Source organism: Anopheles aquasalis, chromosome X (genome assembly GCF_943734665.1).
Source record: "Anopheles aquasalis chromosome X, idAnoAquaMG_Q_19, whole genome shotgun sequence".
NCBI classification, from domain to species: Eukaryota; Metazoa; Arthropoda; class Insecta; order Diptera; family Culicidae; genus Anopheles; species Anopheles aquasalis.
In genome coordinates, this window is record NC_064876.1 from 7,987,871 (window position 1) to 8,015,246 (window position 27,376).

Sequence of the window (27,376 nt, forward strand, 5' to 3'; positions counted from 1 at the left end):
TGCATCCAAAGGAGGGTGTTGTCGCGTATCCGACCAGAGATCCGGCGAAGGTGAAACCTCTTCGCTTGTTCCGAACACGGAGCAGCAAGGAGAAGGAGTGGGTTCTTCTGCCCGAATAAAGGCAGCTCCAGCGCGCTTTGTTCATCATATAAGATAGCTGGCTCGGCAGATCGTCTGCCAATCGCGGGGCGCATCCAAAGGAAGAGTGATAAGGGAAGAAGATCCGCTCCTATTCCTAGTTTGCCACCGTCGGAACAGGTGTCTTCTTTTGTAAGGCGCATCAAGAGCGCATCGCCTCGTGAGCAAGGATGGATGCCTCGAATGATGGTGCACTGGCTTTGCCTGGCAGTGTTTGTGATCGTCCTGCAGGTGCAGTGCGACAGCAAGGATCCGTACGTCACCGTGGGTGTGGAGCGAAAGGCTACACTACAGAAGATCCGACAAGCCTACAAACAGCAAGCTAAGGAATGGTAGCTAAGGAAGAATCCGAACAGCACTCTGTCTGCGTTCGTATTGATTGCTTGCCACAGGCGTGGTAGGACTTGAGCTAACTGTATCAAACAGGCATCCGGACAAATCAAAACACTTTTAGGCGGAGCAGCGGTTCGTCGAGATCAAGCAGGCATACGAGCTACTTTCCGACTCGAAGCGTCGGAAGGCATACGCCGTACATAACGAACGAGGATGCAATCGTGAATAGGGAGCGGTCAGATTACACCACACGGTCGGTTCCAGGATCCGTTCGAACACTTTTACGAACTGCACATAACTTTAACTTCCACGACCAGGACATTAGCCTGTACCATCGGCTGTCGATCACCGCCAAGTACTAAGAGAGCAACATCCTGCCCAAAAGCCGCCAAACTCCGCAAATACTGCTGTTTTACGCCGACTGGTGCTTCGACTGTATGAAAGCGACCAACTCGTTCAAGAAGATGATCGACACCGTACGCTCGAACGATCAATGCGGGTCACGAGAAGTAGCTGATACGCCGGACCGGTGTCCACTCACTACCGTGCATTGTCATGGTGCTCGACGGCCACAACTATATCCACCGCGAGAGCGTCTTTAATGCACAGCATCTGGTCGACTTCATCCGGCACCGTTGAGCGTAAATCATCGCAAATTTAAGGTTGCACACTGACCGGCACAGATACAAATCCACTTACCAATATAATTTCCATTGCATTGAAAAACTTAAATTTGCGCATGTAATAAATACGTACACTTGTTTTTCTTTTAGAATAAAGTATGCAGTTTATTTCGGCATAACTATTGTTACATTGTAGTATAGAAGGAACAGCCAAAAGAAACATTTTAATCTAAGATAAAAAGTCCAAATAAAGGTAAACAAGGTATCATACCTGTTGTCTGCAATAATCGCAAATTATGATAGCTTTTAATCAGTGGCGGTTGGTGTAATTGATAATTCTCAGTCTTAAAATGCTCCGAACATATAGCACCATTCTTAGACGGACGCCAATTTGCATCTTTTCTACAAAATGTTGCCCATTGTCGGGTTAACTCCACATCTTGCGGAAAAGAATGAAACTTTGATATTATTATTGTTATTTTTGCAAAACGGAGCTACGCAAAATCTATAAGGCATCTTAAAACCACCAATGTAGAACAATCAGAGCACTGAAAAACTGGAAAAACTTTAACTTTCTTTACGGATTTCTTACTTCTCAAAACGAATACAGCGTCTCCAACGCAACCAAAACATAGGCAACGACTGTCAATTTTTTTCAATCATTTTTCTAATTTTCGCGAGCGATTTTGTTCGGTATGACTTCACCTGTTTCCTATAGACACTTTGGTTCAGATGTGCTTGTGTTGCGGCACGTGCGGCACGAGCGGTACGTGCAGTGAATCTGTACAAAATCACAACAGTGCTGCAATTGCCGCAAGTGCCGCATCAACAAGGTGTGTGGAGTAACTTTCAAAACAAAGATGTGGTGTAATATTTGAATAATGGTGTAACTATTTCGATTACTTTTGTGGTTTTCATTGAAACTATACATAAATTGAAGGAATATTGAGCATTTTTTGGCTGAAAAATGAAAGTAATTATTTTAAGTTAAGACATTCGATCGATGCAAAAGCGATATATTGGTTTGTTGGTCATATTTAATATATTCATGTTGCGTTTCTCGCTTCACAGGCTTGGAGAATATTTTTTTGTTATTACTTGTTATTTCAACAATGATTGAACAAACTGAGCAGCATGAAAAGTGAAAAATGTGTTACAAAGTCCAAGAAAACAAATGTAATATTAGTTTTTCCTTAAACTATTTACTCATTTCATTGCCTAGAGGCTATATTCTGTCAGAAGAAAACGTTTTTTTATTATTTTAACCCCGTAAGGTCAGCAAAAGAAGCGAAGGAAAGACACTGTAACATAACACCTTTGCTTGCTTTGCTTGATGCGGTGGTGACCAGTCTGAACGTGCAACTGCCGCAAGTACCGCAAATACCGCACGTACCGCAACCAGTCTGCCGAAGCCATTTAATTAAGGTGCTTATTCTCCCATTCTTTACGCCTCCTATATAGTCGTGACGCCGCTAGGGTTCGTCGATTGTTTGCTCGATTTTCGAATTTTCAACTCGTTCGATTTTCAACGCTGTCGATCACAAAAATGCTCACGAAAGTAGTCGTAGATGAACACCAAAATGAACACAAACATCAACCAAATGAATTACGCCTAGAAAATGCAGGCGTAGAGACTGGGAGAATGAGCACCTAAAAATACACTCGTACGCAATATCTCGTCGTCTCGGATTGTATGCTCGTAAACTCGTATGCATTTTGTATGCAAGCACATGTAAAAGCATGCGGGTCTGACCAGACCCGGGACTGCGGAAAAGGTTTTAAAATAGGACTGTCGACTAGGGTTAAAGGGCATGCAACATGATGTACTGCAGAGTATTTTTGGAGGAGGATAAATAAAGTCGCCCGAACCTTCGCGACGTGTACATACTGGGTGAGGGGTAGGGGGAGGGTGTCGATAAAATAAGATGCGATTAAGTTTGCCAGAGATTCCAGCCGCCAGGCAATGCTGACTAAAGCGGCCCATAAACGCTCAACTTTATTTATCAATGCTTGCATGCAAGTTGATTGACACCAATATATTCATCATGTGTGAGCTACATTGAATTTCCTGTCAAAAAATTTAAAATTTTCAGCAAGCTGAAAATATTTTGATGAGGCTGAATATTGGCGTCATCTGTGGGCCACATGAACGAACACGATGCGTCTGTGGCCCTGATTGATGAAACATTGAGGACTAGGCCAATGTTGCCTACATACGAGCAATAGATATAAGACGACAATTCGATGCAATTCTTGCATCAAATCGGTTTTCTCTTTTTTCTTTTTAGTTTTACAAAAAAAAACCAAAACAATTAAAATAAAAACTATGCAGTGATGCATTAACAACGTAGATGAAACTTAACCAACTCAACAAAACAAAATGAAGTGACAAGAAATGAATCGCTTCGTGATAACAAACTACATGTAAGGTATAATCATAAGTACCAGAACCGGTTCCTTCCGTTCCTTTTGGCCTAACCTCTGTGCCTGTGTGCCAGTGTCAGAAAGGTCGTCTGGGCTTTGAACAGAGTACAACCATCGCCTCATCTTCTGTGGCTTGCTGGCTGGCTGATGTGCCTTTTTTGTGCCTTTAAGTAATGGCTCAGTCAGCCGGGAGCCGCAGTCTATAGTCCAATTGGTAACGGGATTTTGTGAATCCGAACTCCCTAAAAGGTGACACCAAGTTAAGGGTGCCTTTGTACGATGCCGATTAGTCTACAGGGAAACCTGCGCTCTACCTAGCTAAACAGCGTACAAAAGCAAAAACGCAACACAAACGAACCAGATTCGAACGATCACTAGGACTGTGCCTTGCCGTACGCACCGGCCGGGGGCCGATAGACGGTCGGCAGTGAGAGCACTTGCGGCAAATTGAACGCGTACTTCCGTATACCGACGTTCTTCATCGTGTTGTCGGAGCGAGTGCCTTCACTGCAAAACAGAGTGAATAATACAGGAAAAATCAGGCAGAGGTTAAAGGTCCCCCACCTCCACCACCACACCTTACCTGCGCATTGTATCGAGCACGTTCTGTGCGTTGCTCGCCGACAGGTGGAACTCCTGCTGCAGCACCCGGCACTGCTCGAGCGTCACCGCCATCGAGGTGCGATCTTTGGCGCTCTTGCACGAGGTAAAACGCAGCCCCTGTAGCGCCCTCGTAATATCTTCCGCTCGATGCAGCACGCGGTAGCTCTTGGACGAATGGGCGCGCAGTTCCGTCTCCAGCTCGTCCAGAAACTTCACCACCGTGGCCTCCGGTACGAGCAGTTCCTTTTGTTGCGCCGTGTACGCCACCTTCGTCGGTGTGTCCTGGCTGGCGGAGCAGGCCGGGTTCACGAAGTTGAACGGTACGCGCCGGTACTGGCCATGGTAGCGCTTCAAGCGATCGTAGTTGTCCCAATTGGAGCGGTGCTGTTCGCGCGTGTAGCCGAGCGTTTCCGCCACCGTCGCCTTCTCGTTGATGCCGATGTTGAAGAAGACGGGCGTGACGCGGAACGTGACCACCTCCTTGGTGGTGGGCAGATGACAGTACACCGACTCCGGCACCGGTAACAGCACACGGAGCGCCAGCCGGGAACCGGCGATACGCGGGACCGGGATCGCTTTCGTGTCGCGGTGTAGGTTGCTGCGCACCAGCGCGAACGTCACGGTGGCCAGATCCTCGACCGCGACGCTCATGTCGCCCCACATATCCGTCTCGTTGCCGTACAGCGAAAGTAGCCCCTCGAAGCAGGCGAGCGGCCCCAGCTGTACCAGTAGGCTGATGAAGTTCTCCGTCACATTCTGGCCCCACAGCTTGGCCATCAGACCGGCGACGAGCGCGGTGAGGGCTTGAGAGAAGCACACGTCCCGCCGGTACATGATGCACAGCAGGGTGCTCGTCTTCTTCATGTCCTGCTGGAGCCGCTGTACCGAGTGCATGAGCCGGGCCGTCTTCAGCAGCCCATCCATCGCCTGCCGGAGCTTCTTCATCGACGGCCGCAACTCGAGCGCCCAATCGGTGGTGGCGGACAGATCGAGCCCGTCTGTAAACTTGTTGCCCTTCTTCACCTTCCGCGTCACTTCACCGATTGCCTGCGTGAGCGCCAGGTTTAGATCTTTGCTTGAGAGTGACGTTTTACTAGCGGAAGCTGCAGCCCTGTGGTCGCCAGCTGCCATCATAGCTATCGCCTGCGGACTAATGCCACTGCTCGTTGTCTCGCTAGCGTCAATGCTAGTATGCTCTCGGCTGGCGGTTGGATGCGATAAGGCTGGCTGCGCGGTCACGACATCTGGCGGCGGTATCAGCTCGCTGCCACCAGTAGACCCAAGCGCACCCTTCGGGTTGCGCAACCTTACCGCCGGACTGCCGCAACGGCCACACAAGAACTTCACCTTCGACACCAGACACATGACGCTCGCTTCGATGTTGAGCTGCGTCAGGTCGAGCGGTTCCGGTTCCTCGGTTGGCCGGTAGTAGTTGGCCGACGGGCTCGAGCTCATCACGCGGGTATCGAGGAAGGCACCGTTATGACCGAGCACGATGGCCGTGTTCTCCATGCAGTATCCACTCTCATCGTAAATCCCAGAGTACAGTGCCTTCTTACTTTGTTGTTGCTGCTGCTGCTGCTGCTGCTGCTGCTGCAGCGGTTGTAACTCTTGTTGGGCCGCAGTGGAATCCGCGGTCGAGGGATTGGAATGCAACGTGACCGTTCCGTTAACGTCAAAGTGTGTTTCGTTGAACCGGAGACCGACCGGGTTCGCGGGGTTCACCTTCGAGGTCGATGGTTCGTCCGTCGGTAGGTAGCAGGAGGTTAGCAGGGAGTACATGGTTGGGTGCAGCTCCGGCCGCTGCTGATACAACGCTAGTTGGTTAAACGTATCCTGGATCGTCGCGATGGTGGTGCTGATGTCGTGCGGCGATGGCGATTTTCCCGATATAGCCATCGAGCCACCTCCAGCCACTCCCAGTTTGGTCTGTGGCCAGAGGTCCGGTGCAGGACCGAGCGGTGTGGCAAAGTCCTCCAGTTCGGGCGACTTCAGATCGAGTGCTCCCAGCTGCTGGGTGATCTTCTTGAACGGTGACATCGGCACCAACGGGAACGACAGTCCCTCGGCGACCAGCCCTTCGGTGCCAGTTTCGGGCACAGTGGACGAACCGGCAGCTGAGGCGCCCGCCGCCATCGTCGTTTCGTCGACGATGCGGTGGCGCTCAATAAACGAGAACGCTTCCTCCACCAGAGCCGGCTCCCAGATGTTGAGCAGCGTGCGCGTCTTCGCCATCATCTCGCTACACAACGGTAGCATCCCTTTCGGGTTCTTCGAGCGTGCCAGTAGCAACAGCTGCGACATGATGGCAACTATCTCCGAGCGCAGCTGCTTGATGGCCTGCACCGCATCGTTGGCCGCGTTCACCTTGTGGCTGCTGCCGGCCGCTTCGCTCGCATCGGTCGCACCACCGGATTGCGGTGGATCCTTCACCTGCTGCAGCAGCTTGATCAGTCCGCCAGTTTTCGAGCGCCCGGTATGGCGCGTGAAGGCACCGACCGTGATCACGTCGAGAATGCCGGCTCGCTTGAGCGTATCGTTGTGGGCCCACATCCGCTGCAAGTGCAGGTTGACCGGTGCGAACTCGACCGTCTCATCCGCCTTCCGGCAGCTCGGTTTGAAAGCTTTGCCACGCTGTTGCTGCTGCTGCAGGTACTGCTTAGCCTGCGAGTAGTCCTTCAGTAGCTTCAAGTGCTTATCCAGCAGCTCCATCTGCCGATTGCGCCACTCGCCCCCGAGCTCGCCCATGCCCGAGATCTCCTGCAGCAGCTCCTTCTCGCGCGATATCCAGATCGAGAGTAGTTGCTGCGGCAGCAGGTAGCACAGTTGGCTCTCCAGCATGATCTCCAGCACGCTAATGTCACCTCCTAGCCCGGAGTGCAACCGGTAGGTGTGCATCTGCAAAAAGGGGAGAACAACAGGTAAGCGAAAGAGCAGAGAGCGCGAAAGAAAACGCGTAGGAACCGTACGCTCGGGTTAGTGAAGACGAGCCCGATTTTAGAAGGCGGCGGAATGAAGAGCTTGGTGCCGAGCTTCGGTGGTAGCGACTGGGAGCGCCGATGCCCGTACACCTCACCCGATTGGCCGGCGATGCAGCCACCCGCACCGCCTGTCCCGCCTTGGCCGACTGTCTTGACCGGTGAGCGTGAATTGCTGGTGCGCCGCTCCGTGTCCGGGGCGCAGGTGGCGATGGTCAGGAAGCCGGCACTCTCGCCGCACACCTGCGTCCGCAGCGGTATGCGGAGTCGGGTTGTGTCCGTGATCACGCCGAGCGCTATCTCCGCCCAACCGATCGGTACCGCCGTCTGCGTCACTTTCTCTCGTACGTCGTACGCCGTGAAGCGGATTTGCGAATCCGCGTTCAGCCCGTCACACGCCCGGAACTGGATCGTGCAGATGAACTGCGGGTTCGACGAACGCTCGATCACCTCGGTGCGCCCATATTTGATCCACCCCGACACGGGCCGACTGTTTGACGTCACCTGCACGACGACGGAGGGGTTCGGCGGTTTCCCATTTCCATCGCACAGCAGATTGTCACACGAAATTACCGACTCGCAGATCGGTACCTCGTTCAGATCTGCCAGACAGAACGAATAGAAACACAATGACGCCCTTCCAACGCAAACCGTCTTTCGGCCCGCGATCCCCTCACCGATTTCCTTGCCCGTCTGCAACCGCAGCATATCGATGTCGACGTCATGAATCATGCCGCGCTTCCGGTCGATCTCTTCGCGCAGATACTTGAGCTGGGCCCGCTTCATGTCGTAGCCAGCCAGCCCGATTGCCTGCACCCACTCGAGCCGCTCCTGCTCGGTGTTGGCCGTGAACCGCTGCCGCATTCCGTCCTGAAACTCTGCGTGTGTGTGTGTGTGTGAGAGAGAGAGAGAAAGAGAGAGAGAGAGAGAGAGAGAGAGAGAGAGAGAGAGAGAGAGAGAGAGAGAGTCGCGGAACGGTCACTGACGAAGTTGCTTACCGATATAGAACGCGAATCCATCGGCTGCGGCTTGCGCCGGGTCGATTCCATCGTCCACCTTCAGGCACTGGTACTTCTCCAGCACGAGGCAACCTTGAGGCTCCGAGAACGGATCGTTTGATTTGAAGTAGAACAGCAGATTGCCTCGCAATCGGCACCACCGTTCGCTGCTTACTGAGGAAGAGAGAGCAAATTGAAGAAAAACGATATAAATCTATCGGTGGTAACAAGAAAGCGCACACACACGCATACAAAAACTTGCATTGCATTAAAGGCTCATTTTTTTTGTAGTACAGCCGGTGTACTGTCCTGGATGCCTGGGCGAGAACAAGGACCAGGGTCCAGATAAGAAGAAAATGGAACCGTGATCAACGTGAGGGTCAAATAGAAGAGCGCGCGAGGAACGAAGTACCAGGTGTATGCATATGAAACCGTCTTTTTCGTTGTAAAGCTATATCTACGCCAAATGGAGCTGTAAAGTCAGTTTAAGTGTTTTAATTTGTTCATTAGGTATCCGTTAAACATAATCGGTATGCATTTTTTCTAATTTGACACTATAACAAATATTTTCATTACGATTAAAATGGCAAGTTCCGTTCTCAAAAACTGCTATTCGCCGACATCGTTCGTTTTTTGCCTCTAGCTCAAAAAGTCGACGGCCGAATCGCATCAAATATTTATTGAGAGAGAGAGACAACTCGAGAGACAGATCGTCTCTACGGTGGCCTCGAGCAAAGTGTGGAATTACTGGTGTTTTATATTAGCGAATCGTCTCCCGGCGGCACTTGCCAGGCGCTTGAGCTGGTGGAGCGCCCGGAGACGGTGCAGTGCAGAGTAAATAACCCAAAATTACGGAAAAAGTGTGATGCAATTCCGAGTAACGCGACCAATCAGCGGTTTGCGGGGTGTGCGTGCAACCTTAGTCGGTTGATAACGCCGACACGCGTGTGGGTGCTATCGGCACATAAACAAACAGGCTACCCAGTGAACAAACGTGAGTGCTCCAACGATGAGTGACGAGCAGAGTGCTGAGAGGCCAGCGGCAGCGGCGATCTTTGTGAGAAGCAAAATCGTTGGGCATTCCCCACCAACGAAGGCACAAAACGTGAGAAGCGAGTGGAGGTAGGAACCGCAAGCGAAGATTGGACCGGATAATAGAGATCGTCAGCGGGAAGAAAACCGGGCCTAGCGTCGAGATTCGCGATATCGCAGTGTAACTGCTCGAGGACGTCAGAGCCTCCGAAAAAGAGCGGCTGTTGCTAAAGAAATCGCTAGCCACAGCGCTGGCACAGGTGAGCGAGCAGGTCAAGGAACCCGCGCTCCAGAAAGTGGACTGGAAGAAGAACGCAGGCACGCAGACAGTGCCACTGGCGCTAGGGGCAGCGACCTCCTAGGGGAAACAGCCTTTCCCCGGGGAGACTTCAGCTCGTCCAACACCACCAGAGAAACGGCCTAGGAGCTCCCCAGAAGAGATGACCGAGGCCAACAAGCGTGAAAAAAGGGAAGGACCTAGGAATGCAAATGAAGGGGAAGATGCCGACAACGAAGGCTATACGGTCGTGACGGTCAAAGCCTCCAGTGCCAACACCGGTGGCGCCAAAGGAGAAGGAGCGAAAGAAGCCACTGCTGAAAGTCAATCCGCACAGGGAAGACGCACTGCTCCTGACGGCAAGTGACGACAAATGCTACCCAGAGATCTACAAAACCATCCGCGCCGATGCAAGACTAGCCACGCTCGGGGAACAGGTAGAGAGCGTAGAACGCACCAGCAACGGAGCAATGATTCTCCGGCTTAAAGAAGGGTGTAACAGTGCACCTAAACGGTGAAACGATTCTCAGGTTCAAGAATTTGCTCAATTTTGCTGAGAATGGCCCGAGAATGGGTTCGCTGTCAAAATAACAGGCAATGACAGATAGTTTGACAGTTAAGCTCTGATGTAGCTCATTTCTCGCTTTTTCTCTGTTCCTACACGAGAGAAAGTATTCTCGATTCGGATTTGTATGGATTTGACAGTCTCAACTCTCATTCTCTTCTCATTCTCGGCAATTCTCGCTCTCGTCTAGGTGCACTGTAAGAGTTCCTCGTTCCAGGAAGCGGTAGAAGAGGTACTACAATCTAGTGCCAAAGTGAGAGCTCTGACGCAGCGCTGTACTCTGGAGTGCGAGGGCTGATCGTCACAACCAATGAGGAGGATCTACAGGAGGCTCTAAGTGCACAGTTCCAGCTGTCGGAGAAACGATTACGCTTCGACGATTCTTCCGGTCAGTGATGGCGGAGATTCAACTGGCAGAGACCGACGCAGCTAAAATCATGGAGGCGGGATCGATCCGCGTTGGCTGGAGCACTTGTCCAGTGAGAGTCCGAGACAACTTAACCCGCTGGGGAACCCGCCCGCGCTTAACCGCTGCTGGGGATTTGGGCATGTCTCCAGTCGGTGCGGAGGAGTGGACCGCTCAAAGAACTGCAGGAGGTGCGGGGAGGAAGGGCACAGATTGCAAGAGTGCACGAACCAGCCGCACTGTTTACTGTGCCCAACAGGGAAGGACGGACATGCTACCGAAAATTCTCGGTGCATCGCGAGAATGATGGCCCGAAAGTGATACAGCTGAACCTAAACCACTGCAAAGTGGCGCAGGATCTGCTTCAACAGTCAATGCTACAATCGTCGTTTGATGTAGCCGTACTGTCGGAGCCAAATCGCGTTCCGGAGAACGACTCGTGCTGGATCAGGGACGCCGGTAACCTGGCTGCGATCCTAGTGAGAGGGAAGTACCCCATCCAGGAGGTGATGGACACTGCGCATGAGGGGTTTGTCGTAGCCAAAATTGGTGGAGTGTTTGTGTGTTCCTGCTATGCGCTCCACGGTGGAACAAAGACCGGTTCGACACCATGCTCGACCAGATGGAAGAAGTGGTCGGCTCCAAACGTCCACTGGTTATAGCCGGGGACTTTAACACCTGGTCTACTGCATGGGGCAGCAAGAGCACTAACAAACAAGGGCAATCGTTGTTGGAATCCGTCGCGAGGCTAAATCTGGTGGTAGTCAACCATGGCAACACCAGAACCTTCAGCAAAAACGGCAGGGAATCCATCATCGACGTCACCTTTAGTAGCTCGGACATGGCCGGTGCTATGAACTAGGAGGTAGGTGATGAATTTACCTTCAGCGACCATTTTGCGGTTACTTACAGGATGCAGAAAACAGGGCCTCAAAAAGCTGCAGCCTCCATCAAAACCCAGCCGACGGGGTGGAAAACCGACTGGTTTAATAAGAAACTGTTCGAGGATGCCCTGCGCAGTGAAGACAATGGAGAGTTCCTCAGCGTGGATGGGCTAACTACCGCCATGATCAAAGCGTGCGACGCTACCATGCCAAGACGCAAAGGTGAGTCGACAGGTAGGCGACAGGAACCCTGGTGGTCTCCACAGTTGGACACGCTGAAATGGACTTGCCGCCAGAGGCGGCGACGATTCGCACGTAGTAGGGGAGAAACAAGAAAGGTAAAGGAGGCGGAATACCAAATGCCTAAAACATTACTAGAGAGTTGGCTCTCTAGTAATGTTTTAGCCATTTGGTATTCTGCCTTACTAGAGAGTTGGCTCTCTAGTAATCACCGCCAGCAAGAAGGAATACTTCCACCAGCTTGTCAGGGATGCGGAATCGAACTCCTGAGCGGTGCGTACAGGCTTGCAATGGGGAGGGAGGCTTAGAGGGAACACACCCCACGAAACTTGTCCGGATCGACTCCGGTCGATCGTGGCCGAACTGTTTCCGTCCCACGGACACTGTGTGGCCAGCAACACCATACGGTGCGCTCGATGGCGAGGTGGTTGAGGCGGTAACGGACGAGGAGCTGCAGCTCGCAGCACAGCGTCTGTCTCGGAATAAAGCTCCGAGGCCAGACGGCATCCCGAACATCGCGTTGAGGGCCGCCCTGCAATCTAATCCTGGAATGTTCCGGAAAGCGCTCCAAAAAAGCTTAGACGATTGCGTTTTCCCAGACCGGTGGAAACGGCAGAATCTTCTGCTGCTGCCAAAACCCGGTAAAAAACCAAAGGACGCTTCATCCTTTAGACCGATCTGTCTGCTCGACTCCATGGGGAAACTCTTGGAGCGCTTGATCCAGAACAAGCTGATCCCGTTCACGCAGTTCCTGAAGGCAGTTCGGCTTCAGGGGGGGGGGGGGGGGGGGGGAAGGCCACAGTAGATGCAATACAGTTGGTTGTTGAAACTGCGAGGAGATCGCGCAAGCAGGGACAGGGGGAGCTAATATCTGCGCTGTTGTCACCATAGACGTAAAAAATGCTTTCAACAATGCTAACTGGTTACCAATTGCCCGGGCACTGCATGGCATGAGAGTCCCAGATTATTTGTGCCGGATGCTGGGCAGCTACTTTAAGAGCAGAACTGCTGCTGTACGACACTGAAGCAGGCCCGCAGAACATGATGTTCGATGGGGCTCTGCGGCTGTGGTTGCTAACAGGGACGTTGGTCGTCGGCTTTGCCCACGATATGGTCCTCACAGTCTGTGGCTATAGCCTGAAAGAAGTGAAAGTAAAGGCGGAGCTCGCGATCGAGGAAGTGGAAGCGTGGTTGCGGAGGGCTTTCCTGAAAGTTGCTCACCACAAAACTGAGGTCATCTTGGTTGATGGATCGAGCCCCGCTCAAGAGTTGTCGGTCGAGATCGGCAAACTAGTGATTCGGTCGCAAGAAGCCATCAAATACCTCGGAGTGATGATTGACCGAAGGCTTAGGTTCTCGGACCACGTGGACGTTGCTACCAGTAAAGCTGTGAAGGCGCTAAATGCCTTGACGGGCATGATGCGTAGGTCTGGCGGTCTCAGTACCAGCAGGCGTCGACTTTTCGCAGGAGTGATAACCTCGCAGGAGTGATAAGTTTGACTCTCCCAGGTTCGACGATGCCAGGCAAAATATGATCACGGCCATAGGAGAGAGTGTAACCGTCGAAACAATACTAGGGAAGATGTGTGACAGTAGGGTGGCATTCGAAGGAGTGAAGGCTTGTGTTAGCCAAATCATGGCGAAGCTGCGCATGGAATGGTGGTGGAATGGAGTTCCAACGTACACAAGTTGTGGCTCAGACCAACAACGCGCATACCAATGGAGGGACTTAAGGGAGCAGATGCACCTAGGGCTGAAGCCAGGGCAATATCGGCGTCCCACGCCACTCTGGGGCCCGCGGGAAAAGAAGGAAGCTAGGGTTATTCTCCGACACTTCTGTTTTCACGTGCCTAGGCATGGACTCTTGTTTGTGAGGGCAGGGAGGTTAGGAGCAAGGCGTTGTCGGGTGGTTGTAGGTATTCCTTAAAAGTAGATCGTTAAAGATCATTTGTTTTCTAGTGAGAGTGCTTTGACACTGCTGTCCGATTGCGAGTCATCTGGAAACAGGCATACCGCAAACGGATAGTAACGGAGAACCAAACAGGTAGGTTTAGTGGGTTAGCCCCACACTGTTACGCGGGCTTTCCGTCGGTTCGTATGATTAAGTATTCCCTCTGTTTGTAAGGTGCTTATTCTGTACCAGGCGATTTCGATGGCCTCAGGCGTTCGATGATTCATGCGAATTTCGAAACTTCAACTCGTTTCGAAACGTTTCGAAAACAATAAACAATTCAAAATGACAGTTTGAATTAAAAAAACTGTGAATTAACTTGTTTTTTCGGTATAAAAACGACTTAACCTTTGTAATAATAGTATACGATTAGCAGGAAGAAATTATTAATGCATAATCAGGACGTCGTTTTTCAGATGCTCGATGATCGATGTAAACAAAACGCCAGCTGTCGATAACAAAAATGCACTCGACAGTAGGCGATTGTGAACACAAAAATGAACCAAATGAATCATCGCCTAGAGGCAATCGAAATCGCCTGGTACAGAATAAGCACCTAAAACATAAAAAAATTTTTTGAAGATTACGGTGGGTATACTCTTACCGAAACACAGTGCAAAGTGCGGTTTAACATTTTTTAAAATAGTGATATAAATGAGAGAACCACCAACCATCGAAAATGTTAGAAGTCATCAAATTGCATGCCTTATGGGCCAAAAGGGTTATTAATTATCATTACAAGCAAAAATTAATCAATATCGACGGAGACTTCTGAAAAAAATCGACCGAAATATCAAAAACGTCAAAATTGACCTATTTTTCTCAATGGAAATGCACCGCCACTGCAAGGAATATCGGCCAAGGACACGGTAATAGCACCTCTAGACGGTGAAACGATTCTCTGGTTCAAGAATTTGCTCAATTTTGCTGAGCCTGACCCGAACCTGGCCCAACCCGTCTGACCAGGCTCCATAGTGAGAAGACGGCTAATGAGCTTGCCGCTATAGTGAGAAGGAAGAAAAACGTCAAACACGAGATTCTCAGTATGGAGCTTGCTGCTGGCGGCCTTTCTCTCTGTGTGAGGCCGTTCGCTCCCGCAAAGAACGATTCCTCTCTCAGTATGGAGCTTCGCTGTTTAGCGAAATTCTCAGGGTGTGTGAGTCGCATGCTGCCGTTGATTCCCTGTGTGCCTGCGAGCGAGTGTGTGCGCCACTCGCGGCGAACAGCTGTATGCTCTCGTATGGCGTGTATGATCGAGCGAGAGAGGGATATCGCTTGCCTTTTCTCGCATAGGACCGCGGCTTCGGAGACCGTTTCAAACTACTTTAGTTTTTATATATTTTTCTCTAATAAAAAAAGGAATTTGAATGTAAAATTGTAGCTATTTAAATTGTTAATGATTTATGTGTGATTTGGTACCAGATAATCGTTGGTTTGGCCTGTAAAAATGCCGCATCAAGCTGCAGAAGTCGACTCAAAATCGTTTTCCAAAGTTCCTTTTTCATACATTTAGGCAAGACTGGTTGAGCCGGATGTTGATTGTTTAGTATTTCTTAATCTTATTTAAACCTGTCCTATGTATGAGAAGAATTGTAGGACAATTCCTTCCTCAATCACATGTTTGCCGTGAAGTGGTTTGTAACTCTTTCACCCTCGTTCCGCAAGCTGATAGTAAAGATCTATATTTCTTGTACGAACGATGAAACAAAGGATAATAAAGCACTCCGATTCTACAAAAGTGTAACTCTTTTTCTAAATTTGCTGAACATTCAGTCGCAGATTAAAATGCTTTGTTAAGGGGTTTTGTTTCCAAGCAAAAGTAATTGGGAAAGAACGATTCTATCGAGTGCACTACAGAACAACGATGGTGCAAACCCGGTAATAATTTCGGCAATTCTTTTAGCACATTTCTCGAATCACAACGGTACATTCATTTTTTCCTAATCAACGCACTCTTCACCCTTGGCATTGCCTTTGAGACCAGCCGGGCTGAAACAAAGGTTGCTTTACAGAATCAAAGAGGAATACGCAAGAGGAACAATAGAGACAACGTAATGCAATATTAGTAGTCTAACGAAACATCGATAGATGTACCTTAGCGGATAGAAACGGCTCATGAAATACTTCGGAACCAGCGCTGTTAGCCTTTCGATTGCGCTCGGTTGTCTCTCCGTCTGGAGTAACATGCATTAAACGGTTTATAATGCATTTGTAATTAATTACAAACACATTTACTTCCAAAGAATCCCAAAGACGAAAGGTTCTATCATGTAGAAGCGTCCGTTTGAATTTGTTCTCGCTTTTTAATAGTGGTATTTGTGTTTTATATCCTGCCTGCTTGCAGACGATCGTACGTAAAACAGTCGGCAACTGCACTTTGTGCGTACCGTTTTGGGGCTGATATAAACTATTAGATGATATTTGAGGACTCCAAGACCACGACCGCTCGTCGGTTGTATCACCTGATAAGAATATCGTCACCACTGAGCCAAACTTGTGCGGCCCTCGTTGATACAGCGGAATATGTCCTGTTTCAGAAATCGAGGATTGTTGAAGCCAGGATTGAATGGACGCCAATAAGTAAGATTACCTTTCACATCACAGACAACAGCGTGAGCAACCTAAAAACGTGGCTGCATCTGGATATTCTTAACAAAATTGCAAGTGTTTCTTTACATCCCTTGGTTGCCTTTAGCACTAGCGAGATTTAAAACAATTCTGTGACTTGGCGCCGCTATTATGCAATTTGGCACGGACCATTCTTAGTTGAGAAATGCTTTTCACGAGTTCAAAGACTGTTACCAGAAGTAGATACCGTTAGTGCAAAGCACACTGTTGTTGGAAACATTATTCTAAATAGCTCTGCTAAAGTAAACGTGCCGCCTATGAAGGATTAAGCGCAGCTCGGCGATGAATCTTTTGCTAAACTATCTTAGATCACGAACAGATTCAGACCGTATAAAGCGGGATAGATTTGTGCAAGACACTTGATGCGCAATTTTAGGAAACCGAGACAGGAAGTTTTACTATAATCATCAAGAATCACCCCGAAACGTACACTGATGATGATATGGAAAGGAAGAACAGATATTTTTTCTCGGGCCGCTCCCTTGCCAATAAATCGTCCTTGAGTTGCCGCTAACAGTTTGAGCGTAACAACGTTTTCCTGCATCCCTAATGGTACTTCTAGTTCTGGCAGCCACCCACGTTCCCGTTGATTATGTGTTACAATCGTTCCATGTAGTATTTCAGTGGCGAAGGCGTACAGTGTACCTTGCGTGGTCATGCTTTGATGATGAAGATCGTGGTTTTGATTGATGCCATGTACGATCCTTGACATGGCATGCATTTGATTTCAATATAAACTGTGACTGATTGAGCAAGCAGACATTGCGTCTGTAGCGACCTCGACGACGGTAGACTGTTGCCGTAACGGCCACTTCAAATTCGTCAAGTAACGTCATGCGATTCAGGCCGCGTTCAGGTCAAAGCTGGCTTTGGCCCACCTGTCAAGTCGCGCGCGCTGAATCGCCCCTTTTCCATCGTAGCGCTCGGACAAGCAACACGCTCCAGCATCCGAGCTGCCGGGCCGGATATTCGCACACGCGTGCAAACAAAACCCGATATCCGTGAAATACTTCTCTAACGTCGTCCATCCTCACGACCAGCCGTTGGTCGAGGATAGGTAAATAAATTACCGCTCTCCGCAACACACAGCATTGTCGCCCTTTGCCTAACCGATCACAAAGTAAAAAATGTGGGAAAAGTGGCATCCGAAAGTAGTGGCCACGCCCAACACCCCACACGTCTCTTTGCAGGAAAAAGGACATCTTTATGCGCCTTAATTTGATCCCGATTGCGGCTGCAGCACACCTGCGCGGTTCCAAAATGCCGACGTATTTCTTCTGCTTTTCCCACCGCCAATTACGCTACAGCTGCGGCTAGATATCGTGCCTGACTAGCACGCAGTACCATAAAACCTAATCCCATCGTAACGAGAAGCATAGCAAACCGCATCTCTTTACACGAGGGATCACCGTAGAGTGCGAGTTGATGATCGAACAAACATTCGCGAAAGGAGCACAAAGTGCAAAATCATTCATTATGTGTGCAGAGCACTCTCCGTTTCGCATATTCTTATTGATATGCATACTTATTGATTTCAAGTTGGTAAAATTGTGCACCGTGTTATTGTGCGTTTAAAGTGCTCCGCCACAAAGTATGGTTCCGATCGCATCGACGAACTACAACCACATCGGCAGGTAAGTATGATTCTCTCAATAAAAAATTGCCTTGCGTTAATCGTTCACTCGAATAATTCCAGCCGCGAAACACCGATCACGACTACCATCACACAGACACCGACCCACGGCCCCACAGCCATGACCGAAGAAGTCATTCCCTCTACAGAATAACAGCTGTAGCACAGAGCGAGGGAAAAAGGGGGAAGGAACACAGAGAGAAAAGAGAAGCGGGAAGAGAGAGAACCGGCGGCGGCGGCCGACCATTCTCTTTTTTTTTGCTCTCAACCGCAGCCACGAGCCACCACGAGGCTGCTTCCTTTCTTCGAGCAGCTTCAGAAAAAGGTCGCAAGTTGGTAACAAAAACCTCCAGCCCCTTTGGTGAGAACGGGAATTGCGACCAACGTGCGACCTTTTTCCGAAGCACTGCTCGGCTCGAATTTTGCTCGATTTTTATCCCCTGATTTGCTCGAATTATGGTCAACTGGGGGGTCTCCAGCTTCGGTGGGTTAGATCCGATCGTTATTTGGGATCGGGTCATCCTTCTATAGCGATCCCCGTGAATTCGAGTGGGATCGATGAATACCGAAGAAGTTTCTCGCTACGTTGTTTCATCTGAAATCAATGATCTGAAAAATGTGCTCAAAGGCAACAGTGTCGATTTTGCTTCGCAGGCAAGAGACAATAGTACCTATTGTGGTTTTCGAACGTTCGACAACTCGATTGAAATATCTCGAACCGATTTGAGCAAAAATTGACATTGCAACTTTCCGTTCGAGTAGCTCAAACGAGAGTAAATGAGACAGCACTATATTTTTAATAGAACGAGAGCGAGAGGCATACATTCCCTACATCACAGCAGCCGGTGGTTATGGTGATGCTGTTGGAAATGAACAGCGGTCGAGAGAGCGTTCGGCCAGCAGATGCAAAACAATCTTTTTTAAAATCAAGATTTCGGCATATCACACTTTACTGATAGTGTAGTGAAAGTAGCGATGGTGATAAAAAATATCACAGTTTATCGGCAAGTATTTTCTACCCTGAAGATTTGCCTCCTGCACCATATTTTGCAGTGGATTTGAAACCTCAGTAACTCTTTCCGCAAGTAAAAGTTGACGGAATATTTTTTCTCGAATTCGAGCTGCCGTTCGAAAACCATAATGCAGTGAGTTCGAGTGAATTCATCCATCCATCTTGAGGATTTGTCGAACGGGAGCTCGATTGGGTGCTGTAATGTGAAAATGACGTTCGAGTGAACTTTTGTCGAACGTTCGAAAGCCACAATAGGTACTAATGTCCTGTTCTCTCTTTTCACGATTGATCCAGCATGGAATTCCTGCACGAATAGGCTCATATCGCCCCTAAAGACTATAAGGATGGTCCAAAGAACATAAAACTCAAATCTCCTAGGTTCACTTTCGAGATCCCCGCTGGAATAATGATGTTTGGAGCAGTTGTCTCTAATGGTTTCAAAATGCAACCAGTTTTCATAAAATCCCATATTAAAATGTGTATATCAATTTCTTGAAGGATCACGTTTTACTATGAATTAAAGCAAACTTTGACACTCCAAAAAATCTTGAGTTTCAGCAAGATGGAGGCCCCTGCCATACGTCTAAACGGACTCAAATATGGTTGAAGGAAAACATAAATTTTTGGTCGAAAGATTTATGCCCTCCAAGCGGTCCTGAATTAAATTGTGGTGGTTATTCAATATGTGCGTTTGTTCGGGCTAAGGCCTGTGAATCGTTACACCATCGGTTGGCTCGCTGAAATCGTTTATCATCAAACCCTGGTCTTCTAAGTTTGACACCTATGTTACCGAGGGTGTTCTCGAATTCGGTACCGCTTGGAGAAATTAATTGCGGAAACAGGCCGACAAACCCACTCATTTTGTTTGTTTTTGATAAACTTGATAATTTAAATATTTATGCTTAGAGGGTGAATTGAGGCCTTTCCCTGTGCTGTTTTCTTTCCATCGTAGAATAATCTCTTTCCTATCTCTTTAGGATCCGTACAGATCCACTATTCATTCTTTCTGTTACCTCATCCTCCCTTTTCTATTCCTCTTTTATGTTCTAATTGTTATTTTCAAATCGTTCTGAGTCGATTTGTCATAAAATCATTTCGTTTTGTTTATTTGCCTTAGGATGTCTATTACCGTTGTCATTAGCCAATTGTCTTAAGATTCGATCGATCTTATCTTTTGTTTTTTCTTTCGAGACTTCTAATCTCGGTCCAATTCCTTGATGCTGCGATATTCCACTGAATCGCTTTCGAATCGCTTACGAATCGAATTGGTATCCAAGTTCTTTTCTCGATCATGTTCATCTGTTTTCTTCGTTCTTAAAAACCTCCACGTCCCGTTCGAAACTATTCTGTTCCTGTTCTGCAGGCGGAAGTATTTCTGGATCTGTGATTGTGCGTTTTATACCTAAACGCAGCACCATTCCTTGGTATGCCTTATCGGCTTCATCCTCGGTTACCTTTACTACCTAGGAGATTTGATTGGATGGCTCCTCAACATTTTGTGGAGGATGTAAAGTCACGTATCCTTCTTTGTAATTAATTTGTGATGCATACTGGTGGAAAAAGTCAGCTCCTAATAACCCCGATAGTTCAAATTCTGGCACTAAATGGAAAACTGTTGGGAAACAACATCTCCGATATTCGATTCGGCAGGACCCGAGAGTTTCGATTAATTTCCCGCTGATTCCAGCGATTCGCGTAATTGCTGTAGTAATGATTCCATTCATACCCATATTAACAGCTTCTTTTCAGCGCAGTAAATTTACTGAAGCACCGGTATCGAGCGTGACGAGTATGGGCTCGGCGTTACCTTGAATGGCTTTGACCTTTATGCCGACAAGACCAGTTCCTATGCATTCTAACTCTTTCCTTACGTGACCTACATTCCTAATATTATCCTTGTGTTGGACGGCGCTGTTTACGTTGAGCGTATCCTCTTTAACGGGATCACTTTCCCTTTTTGGCGCCAATTCCTCGTGCGCTCTATTTATTTTATTATCCTGACACCGGGAACCACGATCGTCACTACGTTTACGTAAGCTCCCAACTAGTGGTTTTTTTTTTTACATACGGCTCGTCCGTCCTTATATATAATTATACGTCTGCTTCCAAGTGGTTTACGTTTCAGGCTGTTTTTATTTAAAAATATACAATTATTATCTATTACTAATACTAGCGTAAACCTAAGTCTACACTACTCTACCATATCAACCTAACCTACCAACTATAACTACCCCTATAAGTACAATCAACGTCCTCGTGATTGATTTGTTATTTCACTTTTAATTCGTTATGCTGAATAATAGAAAATAATTTGATACTCCTCTGTACAATCTTGGAAGTATGTAAGCCTGTTTTCCTATTTTTTGCAAAGTAGGTACAAACCAATCCCTATTGTTCAGTGTGTTCACTGTTACTGTATGATGTGTCTCTGCTTTCTGCGATGGGTAATATTCACGAAATTTAATTTTTTATTTTTCAAAACAATAAATTCATTTTCATAATCGATAATTGCATTAAACTGTGCAAGTGTCTCTGAACCAATGAGAAAGTCAAAATAATCGCGAAATTTAAATTCATAGAATTCTAAGGGTGTACAAATGTTGGGAAAAAGATCATTTTTTCCATTTTAGAACCTTTGTTAGAGCTGCATACATTTTTAATAGATACGTGAGAAGTTGGTTGGGTGTATTTTATAATGCCATGTGGTACGATGTTTTTGTTCACACCCGTATCTTTTGGTATTTTCAAATTAAATCCTTCTAGTTCTTTTAGCAGAATGTCTTTCATTTCTTCGAATGTTTGCGAATTGATTCCTACGCATAACACATCTTTTGCCCTACCCGTTACTTTGTTTTTGACAATGTTGAAAAATACTTCATTTTGCTCCTGCGTTACCTGTCCTTGAAACAGTTCCAGTGCCTGTTCTGTGGTCTCTTGCCAAGCGTAGAGTTTACGCCCATTCCCATCGAACTCAGGTAGCAGCTTAATCGCATCAGGGATTAAACAATTCATCGATTCGCTCTGCGTTGTCGGTCGCTGGTCGTTGATCTCTGCGTTGCTCCGTCGGTCGATCAGGCATCGATCGATCCGTTGAAATTTCTTGCTGTGATCCGAAAGTATTTGGCGGTAAATGTTCACTATTTCCTCGAGCTTTTGGTTGATTTGATCCATTTCACTTTTTTTCAATCCAAATTCACTCCGAATGATGAGCTTAACCGGGTTTCCGTAAGTGCGATTTCACTTAGAACTATCGCTACTCTGGACTTGTGAAAGTAATTTCTCCAAAGTCCAAATTCACTGTCGAATGTTCAACTTTACTGCTTTTCTGTGAGCGCGATTTCACTTAGAACTCTCGCTACTCTTGTGAAAGTAATTTCTCTAAGAACGATTACTTCACTTTAGTCGTCGTGGGTGAAGGTGATTCTCTTAGAACATTCACGCTTCACTTTTGCCGGTTCTTTTTCTTTGTCACGAAAGCGGCGAAGCCTCAACTTAAAATCGACACGCGGCACGATTTTAATGGTTACCCGGACCTACTGTAACTGTCAAAGGCCGGACGGCTGCGCCAATTATACGTCTGCTTCCAAGTGGTTTACGTTTCAGACTGTTTTTAATAAAAAATATACAATTACTATCTATTACTAATACTAGCTTAAACCTACGTCTACACTACTCTACAATATCAACCTAACGTACCAACTATAACTATATGTTAAAAAAAAACTAGTGTTTTTTTTGTTTTGTGAACGGTCATTATATGATTGGTTCTTGTGATGCTTTCCTTGAGCATTGCCCTCGTTTCTTGGCTTCTGGTAAAAGTGTTCATTCTGATAAGGTTGATAGCGCTTTGAGTCGCGCTTGTTAGATGAATTCCCACCTTGGTTGGGACAATCGTATCCCCGGGGTTGATCCCCGTAGCCATATTCTCTAGGCTGTTGCTCGTTTTCCCTGGGTGATGCCCCATGATTGTGATTCCAGTTCTGCGGTTCATGACACCGGTACGGTTCCCTATATCCGTAATCATTATAACTCGGATGGTATCCCCATGATTGGACTGTATAACCTTGAGCGATGGAACGTGGATCATACCCATATGCAAGGCCTGAGTAGCGTGGATCGTAGCCATCTAAAGGTGCCGGATAACGTGGAACGTATCCTCCCAACGGGGTTGGATATCGTGGATCGTATCCGCTCATCGGGGCTGTATAGCCTTGCCCCCATCTTCCGGGGTCTTGGGGTAGCGACTGTCCTAGGTCAATTCCGCCCTGCTGCCTGACTGGAGGAGCCGAATCACCCTCGGTGATCCGCAGGCGACGGGATGCATCCGTAACCCGATCAGCGTTGTAGTGAAAGTCCTCATCATCAGAGACTCGAGGTCCATAAATTTATGGATGAGGGCCATTGTTTTTATATACTCATCCCTCAATCCGGCTACAAAATGGTGCTTTAAGTGCCTGAGAGTGTAGGCTTGTTCACTATCACCGGCGTTCGATGCTATCCATTCGAGCATCGTTCGCGTTCTCTCCTTGCATTTTTTCAAAGTTTCGTTGGCTCTTTGAGCCAGAGTTTCAATTCGGTGAAAGACGAATTCTAAGCTATAATGGTCACCAAATTCTTTGGTGAGGAGCATCTTCATCTCCTCCCAAGTGTCCGCTTTTATGCGGTGGAAATGGCTTACTGCATCACCTTTAAGTTTTGCGAGGACGATGTCTAGAAGATCATCCTCATTCACCAGGTTGCGCTCTTGCATGCGGTCTATTTGGCGTATAAAGAGTTCCAATTCCTCCGCCTTGCCTCGAAACTCTGGGATAAGTTTCATGACTCGCTCTATCTAGAATTCCGTTGGCTTGCTCACCTTTAGTTCTTGGAAAGTTCTATTCAGAGACAGGCTATCCCTTTTACGATATTCTTTTTAAATTCGCGAAAATACTGCGGGTAATTGGGTTCAGGTACCTGGTCTGTACAGGTTGCACTGGGCCAAGGCGCGAGGAGCAGTCGGCGGTCGTCAGCAACGTGATCGGCAGCGATACCTATAGATTTGCTTAATATTCCGTCATCCACGCAGCTGCGTAGGCATCGACGCTTATAGATTTGGATAATGTATGGATGGGTTGGATCCCAATTTATTTTCTTACCAACCGTACATACCCACTGACAACAACTTACCACAGGATTATAAACGTGATCTGTTTTACCGTCATCGGAGCGCTGTCCTCTGGAGTGATCCTGGTCCTGTGATGACGCTGAAGGCCTGGCTGCGACGTTCACTTCACGATCCTACTTTTTTAACTTTACTTCCCTACTTAAATTATATCGCGTTCCTTTACCCACCGGATAATTACTAAGCGATATGGTATTTGCTTTCCCACCGCTGTCACCAGATGAAGCGGCCTAACCTGTGGTCAGGTTGGACCTGCTCATGTGCGGATTAAGAAAAGTCCGCCAGCTGCAATGGCTGAGTGGTTAATGGCGTCTTTACTTACACTAGCAGGCTGTCACCTGGAGAAGATTGCCCTGATTATAAAACCGTCCCCGATGGTAGGGAGGCTAATCAGTCGCCAGACTACGCCGATTGGTGTCCAAGAGAGAAATACCACCTAAGGTGAGCGGGACAGCGGCAGCTAGAGTACAGTGTCCGGAAAAACTGGAAGCGATAGTGGGAAAGCTTTTCCTGACCCACGAACTAACGGCGTGGCCAACAACTCCGTATGCAGAGGACGAAGAGAGTACGGCAGCAGAAATCCTCATTACAAAGGAGGAGATTCTTGACATCGGAAAGAAACTACTTATGAACAAGGCACCCGGGCCCGATGGAATCCCGAACATTGCGCTGAAAACCGCGATCAGGGAAGCCCCCGACATGTTTCGAGTCGTCCTGCAGAAGCATCTGACCGAAGGCCACTTCCGGGACAAATGATAGAGACAGAAGCTGGTGCTTTTGCCAAAGCCAGGGAAGCCCCCCGGTAAGGCATCATCATACAGACCGATATGCCTGATCGACACGATGGGCAAGCTACTGGAGACCGTCATCCAGAACTTCCTCTCCAGGTATACGGAAGGAGAGAATGGTCTATCGGAGAGGCAGTTTGGCTTCAGGAAAGGACGATCGACAGAGGACGCGATCGCCGCGGTGGTTGGAAGGGCGGAATAAGTACGGAGTAAGAAGAGAACGGGAGACCGGTATGGCGCGTTAGTGACGCTCGATATCGCCAATGCCTTCAACAGTGCCAGCTGGGAGGCCATAGCGAAAGCGCTTCACCGTATGCGGGTGCCAAATCCTGCGGAGCTATTTCGAGGACAGAGTACTACTATACGACACGGCAGAAGGTCGCAAGACGGCGAAGATTACCGCGGGCGTCCCACAGGGTCCCACAGGGTACTGGGGCCATAGCTGTGGAACGCCATGTATGACGGCGAACGCCATGTATGAGAACCTGTGTGGAGCTCGGCGCTGTCGTCTCAAGCGGGGAACCTCACAAAGTTAAACAGGACGTACCGACTGATGACCATGAGGGTGATTAGCGCATACACGACGATATCATCGGAAGCAGCTTGCGTCATCGCGGATATGATACCCATTGGCATCATTCTCGCCGAGGACCGGCGAGTGCAGCCAACGAAGAGGCGTCAGAGGCGCACGAGGGGCGGCCAGGAGGCAGTCGTTAGTTCGGTGGCAGAGGCAATGGGACCAAGCCCAGAATGGTCGGTGAACACACCGGCTCATCCCGGAACTGGAACCATGGCTCAGCAGGCTACACGGTGAGGTAGACTTCTTCCTGACGCAGTTTCTGTCGGGACACGGTTGTTACCGGAGCTACCACCACCGATTCGGTCACACCGGATCACCAGCGTGTCCAGAATGTGGAAATGGCGTCACGGAAACACCGGAGCACGTGGTGTTCGAGAGCCCCACATTCGCAACGGAGCGGGCGGAATTCGCGGGTCTGAGAGCCAACAACATTGTGGCAGAAATGTGCAGAAAAGAAGAAACATGAAAAGCGGTAAGCCGCGCAGTCAGAGGAATTATGTCCACACTCCAGGCTAGATGGAGGCAGGAGCAGGGATCCCAACACTAGGAGAGGCGTAAGCGTCCAGTCCCCTAATGCCAGAGGCCTTCGACAACAAGCGACACTCTCCTCTATTTTACACGCCTTCCTCCCCATCCAAAAACACACAAGGGCAGATACCAAGCCATAACACAGAAAATCCTTGATCACAGATAACATTTGATGATAGATAATCATTTTAGCCTGTCACACTGCGCGATAGAGAACGGTGGGTGAAGTGGAACAATTTTCCAACAACAACACCGCCAACAATGGCCCCTATTGCGAACTTAAAATTAGTTGGTCGATAGCGCTATCCATCGACAAGAGTGAATTTTTTAATGAACTTTCCTTGCAAATGAACGCAAAAATGAACACTTATTGACTGTTTGTCGATCGATAGCGCTATGGACAAGTTTCGCAATACGCCCCAATATCAATAACAGCAACAACACCCAACACGATACAACCCTACCTTCGGTTTTCCGGAAGAAACCCTCCTGCTTCTCCATTACAAACAGTGGTCCTTCCTTTTCGAACTTGTTGCTCGGTTGCGTAGCGAGAGTCACCAATTCCTGCTTGTTGAACCGCATCGTTGTCGTCGTCTCCGTCTACCTGATGCCTGATGCACCTTATCTCGCTTCCCGTTTTGTTGATGAACACGGTCCGACGACGCGGCCAGACCCGTCTATCGTCTCCCGTTGTCCCACAGTCCCTGAGAGGAACTGCAAACTATGCAGCGGCACCCGGGAGCAGCGCTACAGCATCGTCCTACAAAACAGAGCGGAGCGCAAGTATCCGGGTTAAATAAAAAAGTAACAAACACGATACACGACGCTGACAAGTCAGCCACCTTACCCTAAACCGTTACACTAGCAGCAGAAGGAGTGCAGATAGGGACAGTAGAGGGCACCGATCATTTCATCTCCATCATCACACCAGCATTTGGGTCGCTGCGACTGGACCACCTAGTGCGCCAGCACCTCTTACTATCGCGACACTGTTGAAACCCAGTGCTAGTAATCGCGACGTGACACACAGAGAGACACGTACGCACGCACTCACACGCACGTTTTACGTGTTCTCGTTCGCGAAATAGATTGGACCCTTTCTGGTTGTTTAGGTCGGAGCGGAAAGCGGGGGGCCCCCGGAGCCTGGGCGAGTCCTATGGAAAACCGACCGACCAACCAACCGACTAACAGCGCCTCCAGACGGTGAAGTAATTCTCAGTCTCAATAATTTGCTCAATTTAGCTGAGAATGGCCCGAGACTCGTTCAAAGTGTATATAGGAAACAGGTGAAGTCATCCCGAACAAAATCGCTCGCGAAGATTAGAAAAATGAATGAAAAACAACTGACAGCTGGGCCTTTTGTTTTGGTTTCGTTGAAGACGCTGTATTCGCTTTGAGAAGCAAATTGTATTACAGCGCATCTAGACGGCAGCGATAATTGTCGAGAATGAAGTTGCGTCTAAACGAGAGCGAATGTTCAGCGAATGGTTCGCGACGATGTTTATTTTTACGTTATCCCCATACAAGTGCGCGAAAACTTGATCGCGAACACATGAATAGGGAGCGAATGCATCGCGTAAGCATCGCGAACGAA

The 27,376-nt window shown here is 48.4% G+C and overlaps 1 protein-coding gene and 1 pseudogene across 3 annotated transcripts; one reads left to right on the forward strand and one right to left on the reverse strand.

Annotated features, from left to right (window-relative positions):
* Positions 1-1,273, forward strand: part of LOC126571125 (dnaJ homolog subfamily C member 16-like) — a 1,998-nt pseudogene extending 725 nt beyond the window's left edge.
* Positions 1,274-1,387: 114 nt separating this feature from the next.
* Positions 1,388-27,078, reverse strand: LOC126570653 (inositol polyphosphate 4-phosphatase type II). Of its 3 annotated transcripts, none has more exons than XR_007607845.1 (7): positions 26,630-27,078; positions 26,247-26,542; positions 8,098-8,271; positions 7,091-7,977; positions 4,102-7,019; positions 1,687-4,025; positions 1,388-1,533 (listed from the first exon to the last, which is right to left on the reverse strand). XR_007607845.1 is itself a non-coding variant. In XM_050228600.1 (7 exons), exons 2-7 carry the CDS (start codon positions 26,362-26,364, stop codon positions 3,893-3,895), a joined length of 4,155 nt encoding a protein of 1,384 aa, XP_050084557.1. In that variant the 5' UTR covers positions 26,365-26,542; positions 26,630-27,078; the 3' UTR covers positions 1,388-3,892. The 3 variants fall into 3 exon arrangements, 2 of the variants coding, with proteins under 2 accessions (XP_050084557.1, XP_050084545.1); XM_050228600.1 differs by having other exon boundaries at positions 1,388-4,025; positions 7,091-7,701; positions 7,777-7,977; XM_050228588.1 differs by having other exon boundaries at positions 1,388-4,025.
* Between the last annotated feature and the right edge of the window lie 298 nt (positions 27,079-27,376).